A 23,592-nucleotide genomic window follows, 5' to 3' on the forward strand; every position below is an offset into this window, starting at 1 on the left:
TGATTGGTGGATTGGTCTAGTGACTATGAATGGCAGTATGTATTGTTCGAGCTCACAAGTAGTTGCAACTTTGCTGTTCAACTTCGGGCGAATGGGCAAGTAGTTGCTGCTGTCACGCTTAATGATTCTGGATTTAATGCACTTTCTACTAAAACATCTTACAGATTGGGATTCAAAGACGTATTTGTCTTCCGCAATTGCGTCAAACGAAGCTTACTTTTTTTTTAATAGCTAGTATGTTTATGTCAGCCGGGATTTAAATGGTTAACCCCCTTTAGCCAGACCAGTTGAGTAGTTATAATTTAATAAACAAATTTGTTTAAGCTATCGTTCTACAATCACCCCGAACGCAGTTGGGTAAGTATTATTCTAAGCTAGCATCACAAACAGCCTTTATCTTTAGCTCTGACCCCAAAAACTTATTAATGTTCTGTTCAAGCTTTCTATTTAGTGCAGGTCGTCGTGTCCTGAGCTCGCGATTAAATTAATTAGAAATTTAATATGTATGAAATTTACATGAACGTTAAGAAAGCTTAACGTTCAATAATATATGACCCCTCCAAAAAGCAACAATTACGAGTCTACAAATTCACTGTTATCTCCGTTATCTCTCTATGCGTAGCATCTATCTATCTATCTATCTATCTATCTATCTATCTATCATTTTTCTCTTTCTTTTTTTCTTAATCTGAAATCAGATTTCTGTGCCCAAATAAAAAACAAACGCTGGGTTTTCTAAAACTACATTGTCCTGAATTATTATAATTACTATCTATCTATCTATCTATCTATCTATCTATCTATCTATCTATCTATCTATCTATCTATCTATCTATCTATCTATCATTTTTCATTTTTTAAATCTGAAATCAGATTTCTAAGCCCAAATAAAAAAAACATTTGTTTTTTCTAAAACTATATTTTCCTAAATTATTATAATTACCATTATCTATCTATCTATCTATCTATCTATCTATCTATCTATCTATCTATCTATCTATCTATCTATCTATCTATCTATCTATCTATGTGGTTAGTTGTTGAAATTTTGATGAATTATTTTTTTACATTAAGTGTCTAATAGTCAATAATCAAATTTATTGAACAATTTCATTCAACCATGGAGATTTGTTATTCTTTGACCGTAGAGGCTGCCTTTCCTGGAGTTGGGTTCGACATGGGGGATTCGGAGCCTCCAGAGTTTGGGTCCCTGGAGGAAGAGCTGGAATACTGGAAGGAGCAGGCAGCCCGGCACCAGCAAAGGTGTGATCCCCACCCTCTTTACATCTGTGATTGATAATATTCAGTTTTAAGCAGAGAATAAAATGCACTTACATTATACAGCTGTCTGGAATGTGACACATTTTGACATTGTGTCTTATCCAGGAACATATTTTATATGGATACACCAAAAGAATCCCAATATTTATTAACTTGCCGGAGGTGTTTTCTGAGCCAGGTCATGAAGAACTAGATAAGCCTTTTTTTTTTAATTTTTGTTTTGAGAGCTTGCTCTACTGTTTCATACTTTCTGGAATGTGTTTTCGTTACCCTCCAGGCATAGTACAAAACCAATTAAGTGCTGAAAAATGACATTTATTTATTTTGTGAGCACAAGATTGAGGTAACTTTTTGACCAAATATGATCATTTTCTTATGTTCATAATAAACAAGGAAAACAATCAATACTTGTTTGTGTCTTTGCAGTTGAATTTGAATACATTAAAACGAAGACATTTCTGCAAGACAAACAGGAATGAACTTGTGAATAATTTCTAATCAAACATGTTTTGTCTGTATATTTATTTGACGTAGAATGCTCTGTCCAACATGTCTTTTCGTGGGACATGTTGTAACATGGAATCTCATTTAAATTATTCTGGTCCAAAAGTTTTATGGTTGACTAGACAAGCCTAAAAAAATGTTGAATCAGCAATGAGAAGTCCCAGGTTGTTAGTGTCTTGTTTTTGTGTACAAACAGTGCAGAGGAAGCTCAAGAGGAGCTGCAGGAGTTTCAACAGATGAGTCGGGACTATGAAGGAGAGCTGGAAACAGAGCTAAAACAGTGCGAGACACGAAATCGGGAGCTCCTCACTGCCAACAACCGTCTCCGCATGGAGTTGGAAAACTACAAGGTACTATTGACAGACGGTGAAAAAAAGCCATCATCCCAGGTTATTCAAAGGTATTCAAAGTTGTTGGAAAGAGGGGGACAACTAGTGGAGTTATTCAGTTTTTCATAACATGAGAAAATAAACTCCATATTAGTTTTCATCCACCATCCACAAAGTCTCGGGTTGAATCTGAACCAAATCGAAACTACTCAACTCGTAAAGCTCTTTAAGCTTTTGGCCCAACGGATGTTTAAGTAGTTGCGTATACATGAACGGAACACACATTTAAAACATCTAACTGACTAAATGCTGCTAGCGAATGCGATCAGAGGTCCAGCAAACACCTATTGCCCTCCAGCTAATTAAACCAGCCCCCCTGGAGGTACTGTGTCGTTATGAGTAGCTTGGGTTCAGGAACCCAATAGAAAAGTGGGTAGGTGGATAAGATAAAGGTAGAGAGTGAAATTAAACTTGAGATGGGATGTTAAATGCTAAAAAATGTCTGAAACAAGTAATTTGTGTAGACTTTGACATATGCATGTTTAGAAGATGCTGGATTTGGCTATTGAACAACATTGAAATTCCAAAATATCAATGACAGTTGACGTTAATACGTAAAAAAAAGTAGTCGATGAATATGTCACACCAGTCATTATCTTGACGTGAGTTAATGGTGAACCAAGCACAATACTTGTTAGGATAATGTGATGATTTTAAAGCCTTTTAGCAGTCATAAAAAGCCCGAACAGGGGATTTCCATATTCATCAGCTGATAGGTGTGTTGTTTTGCCTGTGGTGAACAGGCATCACTGACACTCTTGTCTGTGTATACACACACACACACACACACACACACACACACACACACACACACACACACACACACACACACACACACACACACACACACACACACACACACACACACACACACACACACACACACACACACACACACGCACGCACACACAAGCTTTAACAGAGAACTGATTCAGGGCATAAAGAAGCATCTGATGACTTTATCTGTGTCTGGAGGGGATGGCAGTTCCTCTATGGGAACAATTCTGGTTATATCACAGGCCACTCACCCTCTTTCTCTCCTTGAGCCGTAGTTTAATTACATAGGTTACAAAAAAATCTAATTAAGGTATATGGTGTCTTCAATTCAAAATGTGATCAGCCTTTACAGGTTCAATTCATCTCATACATTTATGATTTGGTTTTGTTTTTGAACAGCTGTTTTGGTATTTTCTTTTTTACCTTTGTGCTCGATCATGAGTTAGAGATGTTTTGCTTGTCCTTTAGTGTGCATTTATCCTTACTATTTGCACAAGCAGTGTATTTATACGTTTCACATGAAGATTATGTATGCTGGTCAGAGGTCAAAGTGAAAACAAAAAACAATTCTGATGATTCAAACGCTGCTTTCAATCATCATTGTGTACTGTATATACTGGGGGTTTTCAGAGGTTGTGGTCACTTACATCCCCCATCCACATGCGATTTTCTTCTGTAATTTTTCTGTTTTCTCTGTTATAATAGAAACACATTTATGATATAAGGACATTCTGTGGTAACTACAGATTCAAAGTTATGAAAGGCATTTATTTGTCGAGCTCAAATGGATATAATATTATATTTTGAACGTCTCAACTAATTTTGAATGTGGATAAAACCTTAAAATAATAGGTATTAAAATAATATATAGACATTCTCTAACATCAATTAAAAGCCACTTGATTTGTTCTCCCATGTGGTTCGCATTTCTTGCGTCTCTCCTGCTCTGTCAGTTAATATCATAATATCATAAGCACCTCATCATGGTGCCATCTTTACCTACCTTGGGCAAATGCTTTTTCACACCCTGACATGAAGTGTGCCATATTGCCCCTTTTCCCACACAATTTGCTTTGGTCGGGAGCATGTCGTACTCTGATTGCAACAGGAAAGAGATGTTGGAAGATCCTAGTGCCCAGAGATCTGTCCTGGTGATCTTCCTTGTGGGGAGGTCCCAGGCTCCCTGGTCACCAAGCTCAACTGCTCAACTGATCCTCAACTGATCTCCGTGCTTCCTCCCCAGGGGTTAACATTTCCTCCTGGTTCTTGGCTCTTCTTTTCTTGGGTGCTGCCTTGTCCCACTATTGGTGACTGACTTGTACATCCATGGACTCCCTGTATGTTATTGGAGCCCAAATCTGCCAAACTCCTATAGCACAGATGATTTGGGTTTCTGAGTGCTCGACTTAATTTCTCAGTCCTCAGGCTTTCCTTCCTCAGGCAGTTGTTATAATGTGGTTCATTCCCTCGATGAAGAGAATGGCCGATATTGTGCATCAAGTTACAATTCCCTTCTCCAGGTTTTGCCACCTTGTTGTAAACTGGGGCAATTTGAATCATAGCTGGATGCCTCCAAAGTAGCTGGTGACCATCCCGCTGATGTGTTGCGGGATTTGATAGTGGTCTAAAGCTGTGCAGATCAGGGCATGAGGGATCGAACCATAAGCATTTGCCAAATCCAAGCTGGCAGTGCTAGATTTAGCCCCCCCCCCCCGATCATCTGACAGAGAACTCTGTTGTGTTCCAGACATCCAAAGAAGCCTGGGATTCCACCTTTCTGAGGTGTCAACATATCCTTTCTCTGGCATGTATGAGGTCATCCTTTTTGTGGGCACAGAAAAGTAGATTTTGCCTTCAGCACTGAGAAATGGTATTACCGTAGTTGGTCGCTGTTTGAAGACCCATCTTCTTTCAGCACAAAACGGCCTTCAGCATTCTTCTAACATGATGGAATGATGCCCTTTTTCCATATACTTCGGAATAGCTTTCAAAGCCCCGAGGCAGCATTGGGCAATTATGTAAACCCTGTAGGGTGTACCACTGGCCCCGAGTGCAGATCCTGCTCTGGCTTTCTTCACCAACTCTGTGCCTTCCTTATAGGAAGCTTCACCGATGTTCAGCACTTGTCCCAGGCTTTTCCTAGCTTACGTTGTCTGGGTTAGCATTCAGGGCCTGATTTCTGAGGATGTCATTATGGGTTTACCCCAAGCATGCCTCCATATCCTGCTTTGAACTAGTCAGCAATCTATACTTTGTTTACCCAAGCAATTTCCTTGTGAACTTGAAAGGCTCTTTGGTGAACTGAGCTCTTTTGTTGTCCCTCTCTTTTCTCCTTTTCCGAATGCGTTCTGCTCTCCGTTGTCTTCAAAGATGTTCCCTGAGTTGACCAGTCGAGTCCTTGATGCCTTCCTTTTCCTCCTTTGGGCTCTTTTGAATGTTTTGATTCCCCCCTATGGTGACACATTTCTTTTTCTCTTCTGCTTGGCTGGTGTATGGTTTTGATGTTACTCTTCTTTTCTTCTACTCCAAAAGCTCTCGCCAGGATGTATGTTGTTGTTGTGAGAGTATTGACTTTCTGCTCGGCTGTTTCCAAGCAGAAAGTGGGGATTTCAGCATATTGTTGAGGTCTTTGTAAAGTTGGTTCTCTTCCTTGGTGTCATTCAACCCGGGCCATGTTATTTGTTCCCTTGATGGGCGGGTTTGGTTTTCTGGGATGGTATCAGGAGGGTCACGCCTGTGGTCTTGAGGCAACACAGGTGCTAAGAGGTCGCCAGTGCTGTGAGGTACTTCTGTCTTGGGCTCTCCTGTGTCCCATCTGGTGTTACTCATGTTTCCAAAATCTTCCCTGTTGTTTGGGTGAGCCGTCTTTGTGTTGGGGCTCATTCCCTGCTGTAACCGCTGTGTCTGTCTGAGTCTATATCGTCCCCCCTGTCGGGGGAATCTGGGGCGTATTGCTCTTTGTTTTCCTTTGTAGCTTGAATTGGTGCCCTCTTACAAGCGTTGGGGCTGAGGTAGCTAGCCTCATGCACCAATGCCAGTCTTATCTGGGCGTCATCTGTCTCTCCACAGACATCAAACTACCGTGGTTGCCATCCAGAGTTTCCTGGAAGTCACTGGTTGCCCAGCAACCTATGAATATAAGTACATCAGAAGATGCCTCCTCTTCTTCATTCACTGTTGGGGAATGGATCCTTGGCCAGATGGAGTTGATGTCATTGGACGGTGCCATTTGATTATCAGTTGTTTTGACCCTAAACCATACTACCGTCCCAACAGTGTGTCAGCAGTGGTTGCCAAGTCCCTGCCCATCTTCTAACCAGAAAGAGGCTCTCTATGCTTTCTCCCCGACCCTGCGTGCTGCTATCTTTCTCTCCCATCCTGTCATTCCAATGGCCGCGAGCAGTTTCCATGCTGGCTGTATAGGGAACCCTCTGCAGCCTACCTTGACTGGGAACAGCCATGCCTGCAAGCATTTTTCCCTGCAGTCTTATAAGAGGTCCTGGTCCTGAATTTTTAGTACTGAGTGAAATTGAATAATACTTATTTGTGCGGTGACTAATTTTAACCTCAACTATCTATTGATGATGTCTTTTGCCCTCTGATCTACAGTCTTTGTAGAGCAATTGGTAAAATGCATTACGATGCTTTTTAAGACCTCTGTAAAGCGCATTTAGAAGTGTTCCATAGGGCTATGCCATCACGAATCATCATTGTCATCAGTCTCATCACGAATTGTCCCAAGGATAATACTTATCTGTATCTTCATTAATGTCTTTATTTTGTATATTTTTGCTTTGTCCACATTTGCTAAAGAAAAGTTGTCATATTATCGGTGTTTATTATTGGGTTTCTCATGTTATTTTTAATTGGGACATGTTACAATATCCCACCAGAGACCTCAATAATTTTAAAGGAAAATAAAAAAGTAGATAATATCATACACTATTTTTGAAGACAGTTGACTTTGTCGTATTTTAGCCGGCTCATTATTAAATTCACATTGTAGGTATGGTGCATGGAAGTGGGGGATCTCTTGTAAACAAAAAAAAATGAGGATTGTACATTTGAAAAAGTAAAATAAAAAGAAAAGCTGCTCTACATAAGCTGCTGTTCATGCGCTAATTGGAAAAACTATGATATGGAAGGTTTAGGTTTTTTCTATTAACTGCGCTTTTAGTACATTAAAACAAATCTAAGTTGTTTCAGGCTAGATTGTGGCGCAGTGCCTCAATCTTTAGCTTCACAACAAGAAGGTCCCTGGTTCAATTCTGACAGGGTGCCTTTCTGTTTGGAGGTTCTCCCAGTGTCTGCGTTTTCTCCCCTACTATCCAAAAATATGCAGTAGGTCAGTTTACCTTCAGTGGATTTGAGAGAGTGAATGTGGCTCCGTGATTGACAGGTAACACTTCCAGGGTGTACCCCGCCCTCGCTCAACGATAGCTGGGATCGGCTTTAACCCGTCACTCTGCAGGATATACGGTCTAAAGAATGAAACAAATTCATTTCAAAACACTGGTATTTAAGCACTGTATAGTAATGCCTAGCCCTTTAGTATTTGGTGTGTGAACTCCGATTTAAATTAGGGTTATACAAACTTCTCTGGTCCTTCTCTTAGTTGTCAAAGCAATCTGAAAATAGTGTTCGAGTGTGTACAACCATATTCAATTTACAAACAGTAGAGACTTCACGGCATTTAGATTAAGCGTATCGAAGCTTGATGAGGGTTGTTATACCAGTGTCTGTTCACACAACAGCCTGCCGGGAGCCTCAAAGTGTCTCCTCTCAGCTGATGATATAGACTGTTTTACATTTAGATATGATAATTAAAACATCTAGCTAATGCTATTATGTTCACATAAGGTCATGACCCTGAAAAATGAATTCTGACCCTTTTCCAATTGTTGGACTGCTTCAAATGTTTTGCATATAAAAAGTCACGCCTAACTGTTCTCTTATTTGACGTGATTTGACAGCTTTAGCATGTGGAGAACATGGTTTCTTCTGAAGCTCAAACAGCCACTTATGCGAAACAAATGATCAAACAAACAAACAGACAAACAAATTAGACACGTACCCATCAGTTAATTCCATGAACTCGGTGACTGAAAATCACAAACACATTATATCCAGAAAAAAAGTAGCCTTTGTGATGTCAAAGACTGGACATTGCTTTGTATACTTAAATAATGCTTAAGATGGGGCTATTTTTCAAATCAATTTGCTTTTAACTAACAAGGATGTGCTAAAGAAAGCCCTACAATTAATCTTTTCCCTCTTTTAAATCTACAAATTTGCAAACATATGAGGCAGTCAGTGTTGTGGCAAGCCACCATTTTTCTGTTAGTATTTTGCTGTTTGACAGCCTGCAATCCATTTATCAGCTCCCGCGTGAAACCTGGATCCTCCATGCCACCAACACTGTAGGAAACATTCAATCAATCAGTTATTCGCCTTTTAACGTTGGCAGAGAATTATATAAGTGTCCGTATTATACAACACATAGCAAGTCTTTCAAATCTTGTGTGATACTGTAACCTTGATCACACCCTGTCCCATCTTTTGCCAGGACAAGTATGAATCACAGCACTCTGAGGCTTGCCAGCAGATTTCACACCTGGAGGGTGACCTTGGTGAGGCCACAGCCGTCAGGGACCAGCTTCACAAATACATCAGGGAATTGGAGCAGGCTAACGATGACCTGGAGAGGGCCAAGAGGTTCAAAAACACACACCTAATATTGAATGCCAGGCATTTCCTAAGCATTTTCAGATCCCTTTCATATCGCACTGCAAATCAAAAGGCTTTATGTGATCGCCTGTGTATCCGTCTTACAGGGTTTAAAGTTATTTATCTGCCCCCCCTCATTTGAAACTCAGCACTTGTTAATGATAGCTAGTAGAAAAGGCTCCGAACCATGGTGGAAGTTAAATAAGCAGCTGTCGTATCATTTATGTGAAAACATTTTTTTTCACAGCAGAGACTTTTCACCATGGCAAGGCCACTTCCTCTGACAGCTTCACACTTAGGTTTTGGCTGTGAATGGCAGTTTATTTACTGGACTTTGATTTTATCTGTAATCCTTATGACCTACCACTAGGTTTTCACAATACTTCATTGACACTTTTTAAATAAATGAATGTGGTTTTGTTATGTACTGTTGTTTACAAGGCTAAAATTAAAGTCTAATCTACTGATGTTCATTTTGTCAGTCATATGACCCTCTGCTGTTGGCAGCCCCTGAACTGTCTTGCTTTTTTACTTTTTACTTACTTTTTTTTGTGTTTTAGGGCTACCATTATGTCTCTGGAGGACTTTGAGCAGAGGATGAACCAGGTGATTGAGAGGAATGCCTACCTGGAGAGTGAGCTGGATGAGAAGGAAAACCTTTTGGAGTCTGTTCAGAGGCTAAAGGATGAGGCCAGAGGTGTGTTCATGCGTGTAAGAATCAGCTAAGCGAATGTTAGAATTAATAAAAAAAAAAAAAAAGCTCTTCAAGTTAGGAAGTACTGTCAAAGAACACAGTTGTTTTTACAGTTAATACCACTGTTAGGGTCATCAGATTCCTTCACACTTAACTGGGATAGTTTAAATTCAAGTTGGCTTCAATGATTTCATGTTGGGTTATACTTGCTTTTGACACTGTGCTGTAAGATCAATGCAATGCATTGATCTATGAAAATACTTCGATTGGGATGAGAGACGCACTTTCACATGTGATGTGACTCCTATTAGATGGGAGTAGAAGCAGGAATTTTCAAGCCAATCACTGTTATGACACAGTTTACAGTTTTTCTAATCAACTAAAGTGCATCTTCAGGAGTTTTAAAGTGTGTAAACATTTGACAGTTGGAAGCGGAGGGGTCCCTGGTTCCTGGTAAAACTTTTCCCAGTCATGTAGAATTAGGATCACAGAAAACTTTTAAAAAAAGAGAAAAAAAATTATACCCTGGATCCTTTAGATCACCAAAACAACTTAACTGAAAGTAACTGAAAGAACAAGTTATTTTGTGAGTTTTTCTTTTTTTCTTTTTTTTAAGGGCTTTTCGTCAAAATCTCGCTGATCTGACAGATATCCGAGATTAAAATGTAGGTCTACAGTTAATATGTTGGTGTCTTCACAGACCTCAGACAGGAGCTGGCTGTTCAGCAGAAACAGCAGGTTCAAGACAGGAAGCCTTCTATTAGCAGTTTAGCCAAGGAGTCTTCAACCTCTTCCTCCTCGGCTGCTGCCCTGCTCACTCCACCCCTCACCCCTCCGGACAAACGAACAGAAAACAAACCCTGCCCTGTATCTGCCACCTCCACGTCTGCCAGGCCCATGGCTTCGGCAGAGTCCCTCTCTACATCGCAAACCTCACTAACCAGAGGTCAGTTTCTGCTTCATGCTGGTTTTCCTGCCCAGTTGTTGAGTAACACTGGCCGTGATGTCAGAATTAACTAATAGATGAAACAAAGACTCTGCATATTCAATAATCATTGAAACTGAAGGTGAAAGTTTTGCTTCTACAGGAGGAAGCCTGTCAGGGACGCCCCTCACAATGTCAGCCAGGATCTCTGCTCTAAACATTGTCGGGGAGCTACTGAGGAAAGTTGGGGTAAATAAACCTAATGAAAACAACAAAGAACTCCCAATATTCGGGCTTTGTGTTCAATAAGCCAGTCCGTTCTACTGCTATGATCTTGTTTTTTTTTAATCATCTGATAATTTCTCATGTGATGCTGCAGGGTGATTCTAGCTTTGACTTCAAATGCCAACTCTTTCCTCTAGAAATGAAGATTTAAGATTTAATTTCAAGGGCTAATAGGGTCAAATGAGCATTAAATACAGTCAGTAATCTTATCACGTTGTATTTTTCCTGTTGTTTTAGTTCAATCTAATAATACACTCGTATAAGAGTTGTTTTTGAAAATTAATTGATAAACCCTTCACTTTTCCACCATCTCACCATAACTTTGTTCATATAGCATTTGACAAACAATTCAAAATACACATGAAAAACAAACAAACAGAAAATTTACTTTTACTTCTATTACTACTGCCACTACTACAGCTAATAATGACAATAATCGGCATCATAATTTTCAAAAACTAATAATAGGAGTAGCAATACGCTGTAATAAGATAAGATAAGGTAAGATAAGAACAACTTTATTAATCCCGAAGGAAATTGTTGTGCCAGAGTTACAGAAAATATAACAGTAATAAATAATAAAAAGAAAAAGGCAGAATTAGAAATAAAAATAAACTATAAACTATAAAGTGTCTCAGTGAAACTATAAAGTGTCTTAGTAAACAAGTGATAAAACTATAAGTGTCTTAGTAACAAGTGAGGTAAGGAGTGCACAATAGTATGATAAAAGGAAAAATTGTAGTGTAGCTGTTATGAAATGAAATATTGCACAGTTCTGAATATTGCACAGTGAAATGAAATATTGCACAGTTTTTGTAACACGATAAGTTTAAGAATGTTTCATGTTTGCTAAATGTTGAAGATACTTTCAATATAGCTATTGAAGTCAAATTAATTCAATGACTGACCATTGGTGTTTCAATAGGTCATCCTTGAAAATGCTGTTAAAAATGTGCACTCAATTCGTAGTTTATATATACTTGTGATATGTTCATGTTAGGCCTGTATTGGCATGGTATAGAATAAAGATTTTAAGATTTATATGTCTTCATGTCCAAAACTAACAGAAAATTTTCTCCCACCAGAATCTCGAATCCAAGCTTGCATCATGTCGGGATTATGTGTACGAGCAGGCGGCCCACCGTACAACCCACGCTGGCAGTCCAGGGGTGGTGGCCAGCCAGAACCTATCAGAGACTCCGACCACTGGCCTCTACAACAAGGGGTGAGATGTGCCAAATTGTTGTTCAGTCCATCCATCTTTTAATGTAATCAATTTTCATTGGCATGTTAACACTTACAGGTTTCTTGTGGCATCTTGATGCAGATCAATAGACATAATAACAAGAGTATAAATAAGGTTAAAAGAAAAAGGACCACAAAGCACAAAAGTAAATGTTCACAATATGCTGTGGAAAAATGGTATTTACAAGTATGGCTGTGGGTTTATGTTAATGCAATGTTCAACTCTTTCTACATAAAAGTTTTAAAAAATGAAAAATTCTGCTCTATGAATATGTGAATGGATACTTTCTGTATTTGTTTGTGATTTTTATGTAGGCTGGTCAAAAGGTTAGACTTTGGCACAGGACCCAAGCTACTTCTGTGAAAACTGAAAATATCCTCCCCTTGCCCTTTCATTGTTCTCCAAGCTGCTCAACCTCATCCTGGATCTGCTGAAAGTGGAGGTACAAAGTTGCACATTGTAGAGACATAGATAAATATCTTACTACTGTCACCAGCTCAGCACGGACTGTTTTCTTTTTCGAATGACTTTGACCACTTATATGCAGCTTGAGCCAGCACAACGGCCTCATGGCTCACATCCCTAAACAAGTGGAGACCCAGCTAACGTATGCTTTAACGCTTCTACAAACCACTGTTTTTACTACTTCAAAAAAATGGAGAGGACTTTGCAAGATTTTCTTTCTGGATTTGTCCGACAGCTTGTTGACAACTGCCTTTATAGATATGTTTATTTATAAAATGATTTACATGTGGATGGAATGAATGTTTATCCAGCTCTCTGTGGCCTCTGAATTACGTTCAGCTAAAAGTTAGGATCCGTTCTTTATGCCTGCTGTTTGTATCTTTTTATTTAGACTCTAAATTAACACATTAAGTTATTTTTTAAGTATAAATGGTGAAAACATATAAAAGGATACTCACCTGGGCTTCCTATGCTAATTTTTTCACTATATATATATATGTGTGTGTGCGTGTGTGCGTGTGTGTACGCGCACGCAATTCCCGTATTTTCCGGTTCTTCTGAGGCAAGTGAAGGAACAATTTGGTATGTTCAGAAATAATCAGATCACTATCTTCCTGGCATTATGCAATACCAAGAAGTCCCAGGGGTTTGAAGTCGGCTCAGAAACATGCCATCTGTACGATGTTAAGGGCTGGAATACACACTACCTGTGCTCCATGCACATATGCGACATTGCAGATATATATTGGTCTTATCCACTTTTAATGAAGGAAACTAGAGAAAATCATATTGAGTCCCTTTAAATTTAGCCTGCAAGCTGAAGCGTTTGTTGTTTTTGTTTTTTGGGCTGTTGGATGACAGTGTCACCATAGAAGCAATCTCAACTGTTGGTCTGCTATCTGGCGCCATCACGAGGATAGATTTACCATGTTTAGCCCAAAAGCTCTTATAAGCCATAGGAACCAAAAGAGCCGTCCCAATTTCTGTGACATTGCAGCCGGTGGAAGCAGTAGCATCGCTATCTGGTTAGCCTTACGAAGTGGAGCTGAAAGCCCACGGTGACAATCCACCTCTCTCTGTCCAGGACCCCAACTCTTCAAATTCTGCTTATAAAGAGAGAAAACTACTTCAGTGAAGGTGTCGTGTTTTAAGTTTGCAGAGAAATATTTGTGTTGTAGCATTACAGACTTTAGATTTACTAACACACGTAGCTTAAACATGTAACCAGAGTCTATAGTTCACAAAAGGTCAAAGGTAAGCAGGAATTTTCATTTCAACCCTGTGACAAATGTATTAAGATCTGTTTTGTTGTTATCTTTGATGCTGCTTACAATGCTTCACAAGTGCAATAAAACTGGAACTGTAGTATATATTGTGTTTAAATTATTTCTAAATTAGGAAAACAGGAAGCACCTCCAATTTGGTTTTCCTTAAATCGCTATGTGTCTTTGTCCATCAGTCTCAATTATACTGAAAGAAATCATTCATCATGCAATAGGAAACCATTTCTAACAGATTCTCTGGTTAATCAAGGAAAATCATTTTAAGAAATAAACGTTGCTATAAAAGTATCGTGGCTGCGTTAGATGTTTAAAGGGTTTTACATAAAACTTTACAGTACATTTTTTTAAACCGGTATTCTGAAAGAGTAAAAAAAAAACATGGTAGCTCTTTGCACCTTTTCCCATGTGTTTGCCTAGGTTTCCTCTGTATTCTCCAGTTTTTTCTCCAACCATCCAAAAAAGCTTGCAGTAGGTTAATTGAAAATCCAAAAATTGCGTGAGGAAGAGTGAATGTTTTTGTTTTTTTTTTGTCTCAGTATATGGCCCTGTGGCAATCCTGGGTGTACCCCACCTCTCGCCTAATGACAGCTGGGAAAGGCTTCAGCATCCCATCAACCCTGTGAAGAGTAAGCACTTATTACAATAATTAATGAAAATAATTAATGAAAAAAATGAGAACTTAAAGATCTTGAGCAAGTAGGAAAAAAAGATGGAAAAATAAAGGTTACCAGAAAATTAGTAAGACCGAAATAATCATGCAATTTCGAGTCACAAATCGAAAGGTAATCTGTATTTAAAACAGTGCAATTTGTTTTAATTATGTATTATCAATTAATTGATATCATTTTCATAAGAACTAGTTCATTATTTGGCAGAAAAATCAGCCAATAGAATCCGCAGTAAATGTGTTAATAAGGCTTTATTGATCTTAATGACAAAGAGTTTACACAACGGCATCTGACTTGTGTTTAAATACTGGTGAGCAAATGATCTAAATATGAGGGTCACAAATCAGCAAACTCTTTAAAAACTCTTCAAATTCTTCAAAAAATAGGGATAGAAGCAGAAAAGTCAAACCATTTTGATGGTAAAATACAATACATTTTCTAGATAAATCAAGAGTGTTTTTTTTTTATTTTTTATTTTTTTTACAACAAGAAGAAATAACCTTTACTAGCCACACTAAACTAAGTTTGAAGCTCTAGACAAACAGAACAAGTGTCTTTATTTCATGTGTCACTCAGCCAGTCGTTGAAATGGAAATGCCTGCTCTCAAACCATCCGTCTTTCCAGAAAAATGAGTCCCAATTTACAGTTCAAACATTTAGGTAAGCTTTGATAAAATCTGCACCATCGATTCGAACTTCTCCATCTATCTTTGCTTAAGTTGACAGTTGTACGAACTGTTATAAAACTAGACAGATTTACCTCCACCTTTACTGCAAGGTAAGCTAAACTACATTTGTAGCTACATTGAGCAGGAACACTAGACCACCTTTGAATCATACACGCAAAGTGATGGTGGTGTAAAAAAAAAGAAAAAAAAAAAAGAAAAGGAGGAACAGTCATTTATATACCAAAAGAAAGCAAATGCAGTTTACTCATCTTAATTCTACTTTGACATTCATTTATCAAGAAGAAAAACAGTGTAACCTATATAGTAACAAAAAGTGTGCACACAGCCACTTCCCTAAATTGCTGTCTTCTGTTTTTTCCCACAAGATTCATGTTGTGGGGAAAAAAAACAGAAGATACTCTCTTTGATGCATAAATCAATTTTTTAAATCAACTTAAATACAACGTTTATTTTACGTGTCTCATAGTTAGCTCTTTACCCAGTTATCTGCAAAAAGCAACTCTTTACCGCCTGCATTCTTCATCACCCACAGAATTTCCAACCGAAAAACGCAAGGAAAATATATTAAAAATGCTTCTAGTTCTAGATATCTTTTTGTTAGGATCTGCATTTAAACAACTTTCAAGCAGAATCCTCCTTATAACAGTGAAAGTATTCTGCTGGGAAAAAAAAAAAAAAAAAAAAATCAGAAAGTGCTGAGACACATTTATGTTAACACTTTTTTCTGAATAATTCTAATGGTAAGAATTTGTGTTGCACTGCACATGCTTGGTCACAAGAAATCTCCTTCTGGTTGCTCTATTCGTCCGGGGTGTATGCTTCCCTCTCCTCCTGGGGGTCCAGAGGTGGAGTACAGCTTGACGGAGTTGGGGAAAGAGGCTCGTCCTCCTGCAGGTCCACCGAGTTCTCCTTGATGGTGCTCCGCCGACAGACGCTGCCGCTCAGCCCCAAACTCCTGATGTTGCTGCTACCGCTGCCACCCCTAGGAGAAGGGCTACTGTAGACTGGCTCCCCCCCACGCCTGGGGACGTGCACACATCAAGAGGGACGGTCCAGTTAAAAAAAAAAAAACACAAAAACGGCAGAAAGTGGAAAATAACTCTTAAAAGGCCTCTGAAATCAAGAGGCCAGTGTAAGATGGAATTTTCCAATAGTTAGCATGGTACACAACAAATACCTGGCCGTGCACTATCAAACTCTAAATAAATATAATCGTAAATACAAACTTGCATTGTTTGTATTTATGGAACAGTACAAACTTTTAGACATATTTTCATAATAACTAGAGTAACAAACATCTCAATTACCGGTATTTTTTTTTTTTTTTTTAAATCCATTACATTTCATTACAGTCATTTAGCAGACGCTTTTATCCTAAGCGACTTACAAAAATTGCAATTCAATAACCGCAGATCAGTAGAAGTACCAGTAGTCGTTAGTCAGAAGTCACCAACACATGCATACATACATTCATTTCTTCATTTTTTTTTTTCTTTGTCTTTTTTAAGTACCGATTCACCTTTTCTTAATGCATTTGCCCTTACAATTTAAAGAAACGTCCTCTTATGTCAAAGTAGTGGTGATGACGAAAGAAATTGTCCCTCTTGCTTTTGGAAAAAAAAAAAAAAAAATACAAAAAACAACACAGAGATTCATGTTTTATTGTCACAATAAATCTGCATTTTAACCCTCATATTATGTTAAGGGTCAATTTGACCCATTGGGTCAATGGGTGTAATGGGTCAAATTGACCCTTAACATAATAAGAATAAGAATAAGAACAACTTTATTAATCCCGAAGGAAATTGCAGTGCCAGAGTTACAGAAAATATAACAGTAATAAATAATAAAAGAAAGGCAGAATTAGAAATAAAAATAAACTATAAACTATAAAGTGTTTCAGTGAAACTATAAAGTGTCTTAGTAAGCAGTGATAAAACTATAAGTGTCTTAGTAACAAGTGAGATAAGGAGTGCACAATAGTATGATAATATGAGGGTTAAAATGCCCTAAACCCTGAGGGATTAAAAAAAAGGGTACTTCTGAAGTTCTCTTATTTTCCACATATTCCAAATATAGACAAATATTCAAATATTAAGATAGTATTAAGAATAACGTTGGTGGAAAAAACATTTTGTCGTCCAGGGTGTGTTTTGGTGAACACGTACCTCAGTTTGCTCCTGAGCGCAGCCACCTCCCGGCTCAGGGCGTCATTGGCTTCGCTGGACTCGTCCAGCTCCCTCTGCAGCTTCCTGCGAGCGGCCGACATGCGCTGCGCCTCCTCCTCCGCCTCCTCCAGCTGGTGCTTCAACTGCTTCACCCGAGCATTACCTTTCTCCGCCTTCTCAGTGAGAAACAAAACACAAATATAAGCGTCAATCCAATTCACCTTCCCGTAAAGCACTCGGATGGCATCCCTTCTTGTCACCTGGTCTTTGTACTGCTGAGCTTGTTTCCTCTCATCCTCCATCTGGATGCTCAAATCCTTGAGTTTTTTCTCTTTTTGTCGCAGGTTCTTACCATTGGCCTGACGCTCTCTAAACACATTTCGACATATTATTAGCAGTATTACAACAAACCAAACCAAAAGTTCACCATTTTTTTTTCTGGGTGATCATTTATTCCTTAATCTAGTTATTGCAAGCTGTGTTGCTATGTAGTGAAAATGCAAAAAATAAAAAATGACCTTTATGTCTCCTGCTCAAAGGTAAGGGTTAAGAAAATGTAAAAAACAAAAGTTTATTTTGTAAAAAAAAGAGCAATAGGTTGGTTAGTGTGCCATGCCATTCATCCTGGACGTCACTGGATCACAGGGTAACCAATGTGAATGAAATACTGCTCCTTTATTTGTCTTATTTAGGTATTTACCATTAGACTAAAGGAAGAGCAAAGAGAAGATTTATGGATGTAGTGAAAGAGGACATGAAGCTAGTTGATGTGAGAAAAGAGGATTCAGAGAATAGGGTCAGATGCAGGCGGTGGATTGCTGTGGCCGACCCTGAAGTGAGTAGCCAAAAGGAAAAGAAGAGCAAGATTTGACAATTTAGTATTTTAGACTATATACAGTAAGGCCATCGGATGTGAAATTACTTTTTCACAGATTTAATAGGCATAGATATAAGATTCCACCCAGATATGGGTGGAATGGTTCAAGAAGGTGTGATTCTAACATGGGGCCTCCCAGAGTGGAGTTTAAATGTTCTCTTTTCGTCTGCATAAGTTAGCCCTAACCCTAACCCTAACCCTTCCATGGTTCAAACAAATGCCGCAGGTCTAAATGAGACCCTAATTCAGGGGTCTCAGACTCGCAGCCCGCGGGCCAATTGTGGCCCTCGGAACAATATTTTGTGGCCCCCTGCCTGAAATCAAATCTTTGTGTTAGTGTGACCTGCGCGGTGTTTCTCACATGCACCTGGGGGTTTTATACAGTGGGTTTAAAAAAAAAAAATGGGCAAGGATAAAATGAAAGAGTAACTTTGCGATGTATTTTTTGCTTCAAAATTTGAAAACAAAATGATTTTTTGATGAAAAAACATCTAGTGACATTGTTAAAATAACCTTTTCTTATTTCTATAAAAAACACAAAAACAATAGAAAAAAAAAAAAAAAACAAGGGCAAATTTGAAAAGATTGATATAATAACCAGAATAGCCACCATTAGCCTTGTAAACATTGTATGTTCTGTCCTCTTAAACATGTTAACAATCAATTTTCTAATCAATTCTAGTGGCAAAAAATCCTACAGTGACAAGATTTTCTCTTTTAACTCGACAATATTTTTAGGATGTAATTTCATCAATTCCATTTTAATATTCATTTTTAATATAAATCTGCATGTATTTTTTAGAGGTACAGTTCATTACATACATGACTGTCAGAAAATTAGAATATTGTGATAAAGTTCTTTATCTTCTGTAATGCAATTAAAAAAACAAAAATGTCATACATTCTGGATTCATTACAAATCAACTGAAATATTGCAAGCCTTTTATTAATTATTATCAGAGCTGATCCCTGATGGAGTCCCACCTCCACCTTGCACTTCTCTGTTACCTCTACAGCACACCTCACCCCTGTCTCACAGCTAGCATACATGTCTTGCACCATTCTAACGTACTTCTCTGACACTCCATATTTCTTCATACAATACCAGAACTCCTCTCTTGATAGCAGATCTCTACTACAAGGTGTAATTCTGTCACTGACGATACAAGTTTCCCAGCATGCAACTTTACCTGCTCTCTATCTCCAGCTGTTCCTCCACTTCTTTGAGCTTTGCTTCCAGGGTAGCGATGGAGGATTTGAGCTTGGAGCGGCTCTGGCCCTCGGTGTCCTGCAGTTTGGCCTTTAATTCTCTGTTTTGCTTTTCAAGATGCTGCCGGGACGTTTCTCTGCTCTGGGATGACGATCTCTCTGTTACGAGTTCGGCACCCAGCTGCTCTACCTGGGCCAGAAAACCATTCAAATATTCAAGGGTGTGACATCGCAACACATCTTTGTCAAAAGACAATGAAAACCAGTAAATCATGATTATATCGAATAAGCACAACACCTTTTGGCTATTTTATAGTGTTCATGTGGGTATGTTTAATTACAACTAACTTGTTTAATAACTTTAAATCAGAAATGTACATATTTTAAATAGACCTCGTTGTTCTCTGAAAGTATTTTTTATTTAAGACCTTTAACATGTTTACTGCCATGTTTTCTACAACAACAGCATCTCGTCCAACCAACACTTATTCTCAAACGTTATAACAAAGACCCAAACAAATGCATTTTCTCATATCAGAATGAAACTACATGCATAAAGATCATAACAGTCAAGCTACCAGCTGCTGACTCTTTCTCAGTCGTTCGTTGAGGCTCTCCACATTGGCCTGTTCCTCGTCCAGTTCCTCCTCCAGCTGGCTGATCTTCATCTCCAGACGTCGTTTCTCATCTGACAGCAAAGACCTGGGAGGTATTTAAGACATTGTTCAAATGCAACAGCATTTCTGAAGGAAAATATAATGTTTGAGTCTATATGATGATTTTTTTTTTTTTTTTTTTTTTTTTTTTAATCCAAAGAGTTGTATTGAATTCGGCTGCTGGAGAAAGAACATTCTCAGACACAGGACTGTCTCAGAAAAGTAGAGTATTGTGATGAAGATCTTTATCTTCTGTAATGCAATTACAAAAACAAAAATGTCATTCATTCTGGATTCATCACAATTCAACTGAAATATTGCAAGCCTTTTACTATTTTATCATTGCTAATTATGGCTTACATCTTAAGAAAACTCATAAATCTTATCTCAAAGTATTAGAATATCATGAAAAAGCATTTTTTTTGTTTTTTTAATTGCATTACAGAAGATAAAGAACTTAATCACAATATTCTAATTTTCTGAGACAGTCCTGTACATTCTGGATTCATTACAAATCAACTGCAATATTTCAAGCCTTTTATTACCTTAATATTGCTGATTATGGCTTACATCTTAAGAAAACTCAGAATTCCTATCTCAAAATATTAGAATATCATAAAAAAGTAATTTTTGTTTTTTTAATTGCATTACAGAAGATAAAGAACTTTATCATATTTTTTTTTATTTTCTGAGACAGTCCTGTATGTACCATAATGGATTAGATACAAAAAATGAAAATGATTGTAAATATGACGCAGGCCCTCCTTAAATTTAGGGAACGATACTGTGGGCAATAGAGACGTTTGGAATGAACCGTCTTCCTCGGCCGCCGGTTAATTCCCTCAATTAAATAACAAAAGGTGTTCTGCTGTTGTGATCCAGTGAAGGAGATTTTAAGAGCGGGCCACTTCCTTCATCTGAACAGAGAACTCACTTTCCGGAAAAGTTACTCGCCAGTTCTTCAGACAACTCATCTCTTTCAGCCTCCGCCTGCTTGCGAGCTCGCTCCGCTCCTGCCAACACCTGCATTCACATGCAAGAAAAAGCGGGCGTTGTTGGAGGTGCAGACTTTAAATTTTTGACGCTGCGAAACATTCAAGGGCTTCACCTCATGTAGCTGAATGCTGTCGGCCTCCATGGCCTTGGCTTTACGTTCAGACTCCCTGGCCGAGGCCAGAGCCTCCTTCTGGGCGGCGCGGGAATCCTCCAGCTCCCTCTGGAGCTCCTTCACCTGGCCCTGCAGGTGAGGTCAAATTTCGATTTTCAAAATCAAATGTACATGACATTCAAATCAAATTATTACAATGCGATATTGAATAAAAAAAAAAAAAAAACACCAATAAGGAGCAACCTTCAAGAAACAGGTAAAAACTTTTCTCTTTCAGGACTTTTTACTGCGCTGATGCCCCAGATCAGGTTAGGCAGCAAGTTAGGCTATGCAGTGTGTGTGTGTGTGTGTGTGTGTGTGTGTATGTTTGTGTATGTCTTTGTAAAAAAAAAAAAAAAACTCACTAACCCCAGCTTACTGTTCTGTATATTTCCTGTGCATCGTGTATTTGCAAGTGTATTTGCAGTCCCTATGTCCTCTATTGTAAGTCGCTTTGGATAAAAGCGTCTACCAAATGCAATGTAATGTAATGTAATTAGAGTTTTAAAATGGACCATTCTGTGATTTTATGAATTTTGCTCATTTCTTCAAATCTAAAAAGTACCAATTACCTTTGTTGAAGGTTTGTTTACCGAAACATCGGTAAAGCCAAATCTGGCAATACTGTAAGCAATGTTCTAACCAGATCGAAATTAAAATAGACAGTAAATGGGAGAATCTTGTGTGTTTGTGTATGAAAATTTTTGCATGGTGTGTGTTAGTGTTTGTATGCACGCGCATGCTGCTGACCTGGATCTTGCGTAACTGTTTGACTGCATCGTCACGCCCGCCATTGCTGGCCTCCAGCTGTTCCTCCATGTTCTTCAGCTCCCCTTCCAGCTTCTTCTTCCCAGCCGATGCCTGACCTCGCTGCTTCTTCTCTTCCTCCAGTTCTACCTCCAGCTCCCTAACCTGTATAATCGTATAAATATCAACTTTCGCCAAACTGAATGGTTTGGAAATAGAATTTCATCATGGAACATCATGTAAAAAAAAAAAAAAAAAAACTTCTTCTCCGCTACACCTGTAATTATTTCGCTGATTTAAATGCAGAGATACAAGAAAATCCACGTAATTAGATCATGACTGTTCAAACATGAAGGTCAGTAAAACAGGAACGACGTTCTCCACCTGCTTGAGGAGCTGCTTCCTCTTCTCCTCGCCCATCTCGTCTCGCGCCTGAAACTCTCTCTCATGTTGGGCCTTGATGGCCTGACTGTTGACCTCCAGACGCAGCTTGGCGTCCTCGGCCACCTGCAGCTCATCCTCCAGCTCCTCCATCTGGGCCCTCATCTCTTCCACAAGGGCCTCCAAACCCCGCTTAGCCTTCTCCAGGTCGTGGACCTTAACGCCAAACGGCGGAGAAGATCAGCGACTCCTCCGCTCCGTTCCACATTGTGAAATCATCCGGTTACCCCTTACGTTCTTTCCGACGTCATCCTTGGAGCTGATGAGGTCCTCCATCTCTGTGCGGAGGACCTTCACCGTCCTTTCTGCCTCCGCCAAAGCCTCCTGGTTCTCCTCTAGCGCTCGACCCAGAGCTAACAAACGTGTTTCCTTCTCTCTGGCTTCAGCCTCTGCTCGGTCTCGCTCTTCTGCAAACTTACCGGACACTGCCCTCTCCTCCGCCAGCATCTGAGAAGGAGATGGAAATTAGCTGTGAGCTACAATCTGGTACAAACATCTCTGCCTCTGCGCTTCATGTTAATGTCATTGTACACTGTCCTAATTAACTTCTAAACAAAAAAACAAACAAAAAGATGAATAAAGTTACCTTTGTCAACGTATTGTTAATCATAAGTCCATCGTGATGTTTCGTTTTCAAATGATATATTTCTGTCTTTCATTAGTTTCTTTCCCGTATCAGAAGGTCATATGGTGTCAGCTGAAACCTGGTAAACGTTTCTTATATTCGACGGGGGAGTTTTTTTATCTCAACCGATGGCGCTTTTAACAATTTAATAGCAAGAATAAAAAAAACGTGTCACCGGGAAAATGGGTCGAACATTGTGAACCAACAGATGGTTGAATTTCTGAGGTTGTATGTTGATTGATTTTTACTTCTACAGAAAACCAGGACCGACCAGAATGATTAGACTCGTCTTTGTAATTATTTAAAAAAAAAAATTCAAAAAAATTGACTTGTCATTTGACAACTTAAAGCATCATAGGAAAGTTTCTAAACATCTCCTAGCAAAGGACTGAATAACACTATTGTTAACAATTCTGAGATGGATTCCGTGATGCAGAGAGGTGTGTGATTTAACTTCTGGATTTTTAATTTTTTTCCTTTATTTCTTTACCATTTATGGTTGCTGTTTGTCTCTTGGCTTGTCTTTTTAAATTGGTGAATACGGACAGATTTGGTGATTTACTGCAGATTTTGCTTAATATTTAGCAAATATAAGACTGTCTCAGAAAATTAGAATATTGTGATAAAGCTCTTTATCTTCTGTAATGCAATTAAAAAAAACAAAAATGACTTTTTTATGATATTCTAATATTTTGAGATAGGATTTATGAGTTTTCCTAAGATGTAAGCCATAATAAGCAATATTAAAATAACAAAAGGCTTGCAATATTTCAGTTGATTTGCAATTAA

At 38.6% G+C, this 23,592-nt stretch overlaps 2 protein-coding genes and 1 long non-coding RNA gene across 5 annotated transcripts in view; 2 read left to right on the forward strand and 1 right to left on the reverse strand.

Annotated features, from left to right (window-relative positions):
* The first annotated feature begins 74 nt into the window (after nt 1–74).
* On the forward strand, nt 75–19,361 carry LOC147230640 (nuclear distribution protein nudE homolog 1-like). Of its 3 annotated transcripts, XR_015106720.1 has the most exons (11): nt 75–357; nt 1,149–1,263; nt 1,982–2,135; nt 8,518–8,666; nt 9,239–9,375; nt 10,073–10,318; nt 10,461–10,546; nt 11,668–11,807; nt 12,143–12,270; nt 14,113–14,202; nt 19,306–19,361. XR_015106720.1 is itself a non-coding variant. In XM_086154086.1 (9 exons), the coding sequence occupies exons 2-9, from the start codon at nt 1,178–1,180 to the stop codon at nt 12,189–12,191; spliced, it is 1,047 nt and encodes a 348-aa protein (XP_086010212.1). In that variant the 5' UTR covers nt 75–357; nt 1,149–1,177; the 3' UTR covers nt 12,192–13,835. The 3 variants fall into 3 exon arrangements, 1 of the variants encoding a protein (XP_086010212.1); XR_015106719.1 differs by lacking the exon at nt 19,306–19,361 and having other exon boundaries at nt 14,113–14,334; XM_086154086.1 differs by lacking the exons at nt 14,113–14,202; nt 19,306–19,361 and having other exon boundaries at nt 12,143–13,835.
* The window catches only part of LOC147230641 (myosin-14-like), a 39,200-nt gene continuing 30,772 nt past the window's right edge, over nt 15,165–23,592 (reverse strand). Inside the window, exons 32-41 of the mRNA XM_086154085.1 lie at nt 22,413–22,625; nt 22,122–22,334; nt 21,741–21,902; nt 20,952–21,080; nt 20,778–20,866; nt 19,766–19,889; nt 19,169–19,377; nt 17,362–17,470; nt 17,102–17,274; nt 15,165–15,954 (exon numbers count right to left, since the gene is read on the reverse strand). Coding sequence (XP_086010211.1) covers nt 15,732–15,954; nt 17,102–17,274; nt 17,362–17,470; nt 19,169–19,377; nt 19,766–19,889; nt 20,778–20,866; nt 20,952–21,080; nt 21,741–21,902; nt 22,122–22,334; nt 22,413–22,625 — 1,644 coding nt within the window. The 3' untranslated portion in view covers nt 15,165–15,731. The remainder of the gene's footprint in view (nt 15,955–17,101; nt 17,275–17,361; nt 17,471–19,168; nt 19,378–19,765; nt 19,890–20,777; nt 20,867–20,951; nt 21,081–21,740; nt 21,903–22,121; nt 22,335–22,412; nt 22,626–23,592) is intronic.
* On the forward strand, nt 19,415–21,237 carry LOC147230642 (uncharacterized). Its single transcript, XR_015106721.1, has 4 exons — nt 19,415–19,510; nt 19,726–19,896; nt 20,827–20,904; nt 21,002–21,237. It is a non-coding gene; the product is annotated as an uncharacterized LOC147230642 (long non-coding RNA).

Source organism: Fistularia commersonii, chromosome 10 (genome assembly GCF_037954325.1).
Source record: "Fistularia commersonii isolate RoL2024-O1a breed Wild chromosome 10, RoL_Fcom_v1.0, whole genome shotgun sequence".
NCBI classification, from domain to species: Eukaryota; Metazoa; Chordata; class Actinopteri; order Syngnathiformes; family Fistulariidae; genus Fistularia; species Fistularia commersonii.

What these genes read in the sequence shown, in the direction of transcription:
- LOC147230640 (XM_086154086.1), top strand. Translation starts at nt 1,178, where the DNA reads ATGGGGGATTCGGAGCCTCCAGAGTTTGGGTCCCTGGAGGAAGAGCTG. An exon ending in TGGAGTTGGAAAACTACAAG is followed by an intron (nt 2,136 to 8,517) that starts GTACTATTGACA and finishes ATCTTTTGCCAG; the next exon opens with GACAAGTATGAATCACAGCA. An exon ending in GCTAAAGGATGAGGCCAGAG is followed by an intron (nt 9,376 to 10,072) that starts GTGTGTTCATGC and finishes GTGTCTTCACAG; the next exon opens with ACCTCAGACAGGAGCTGGCT.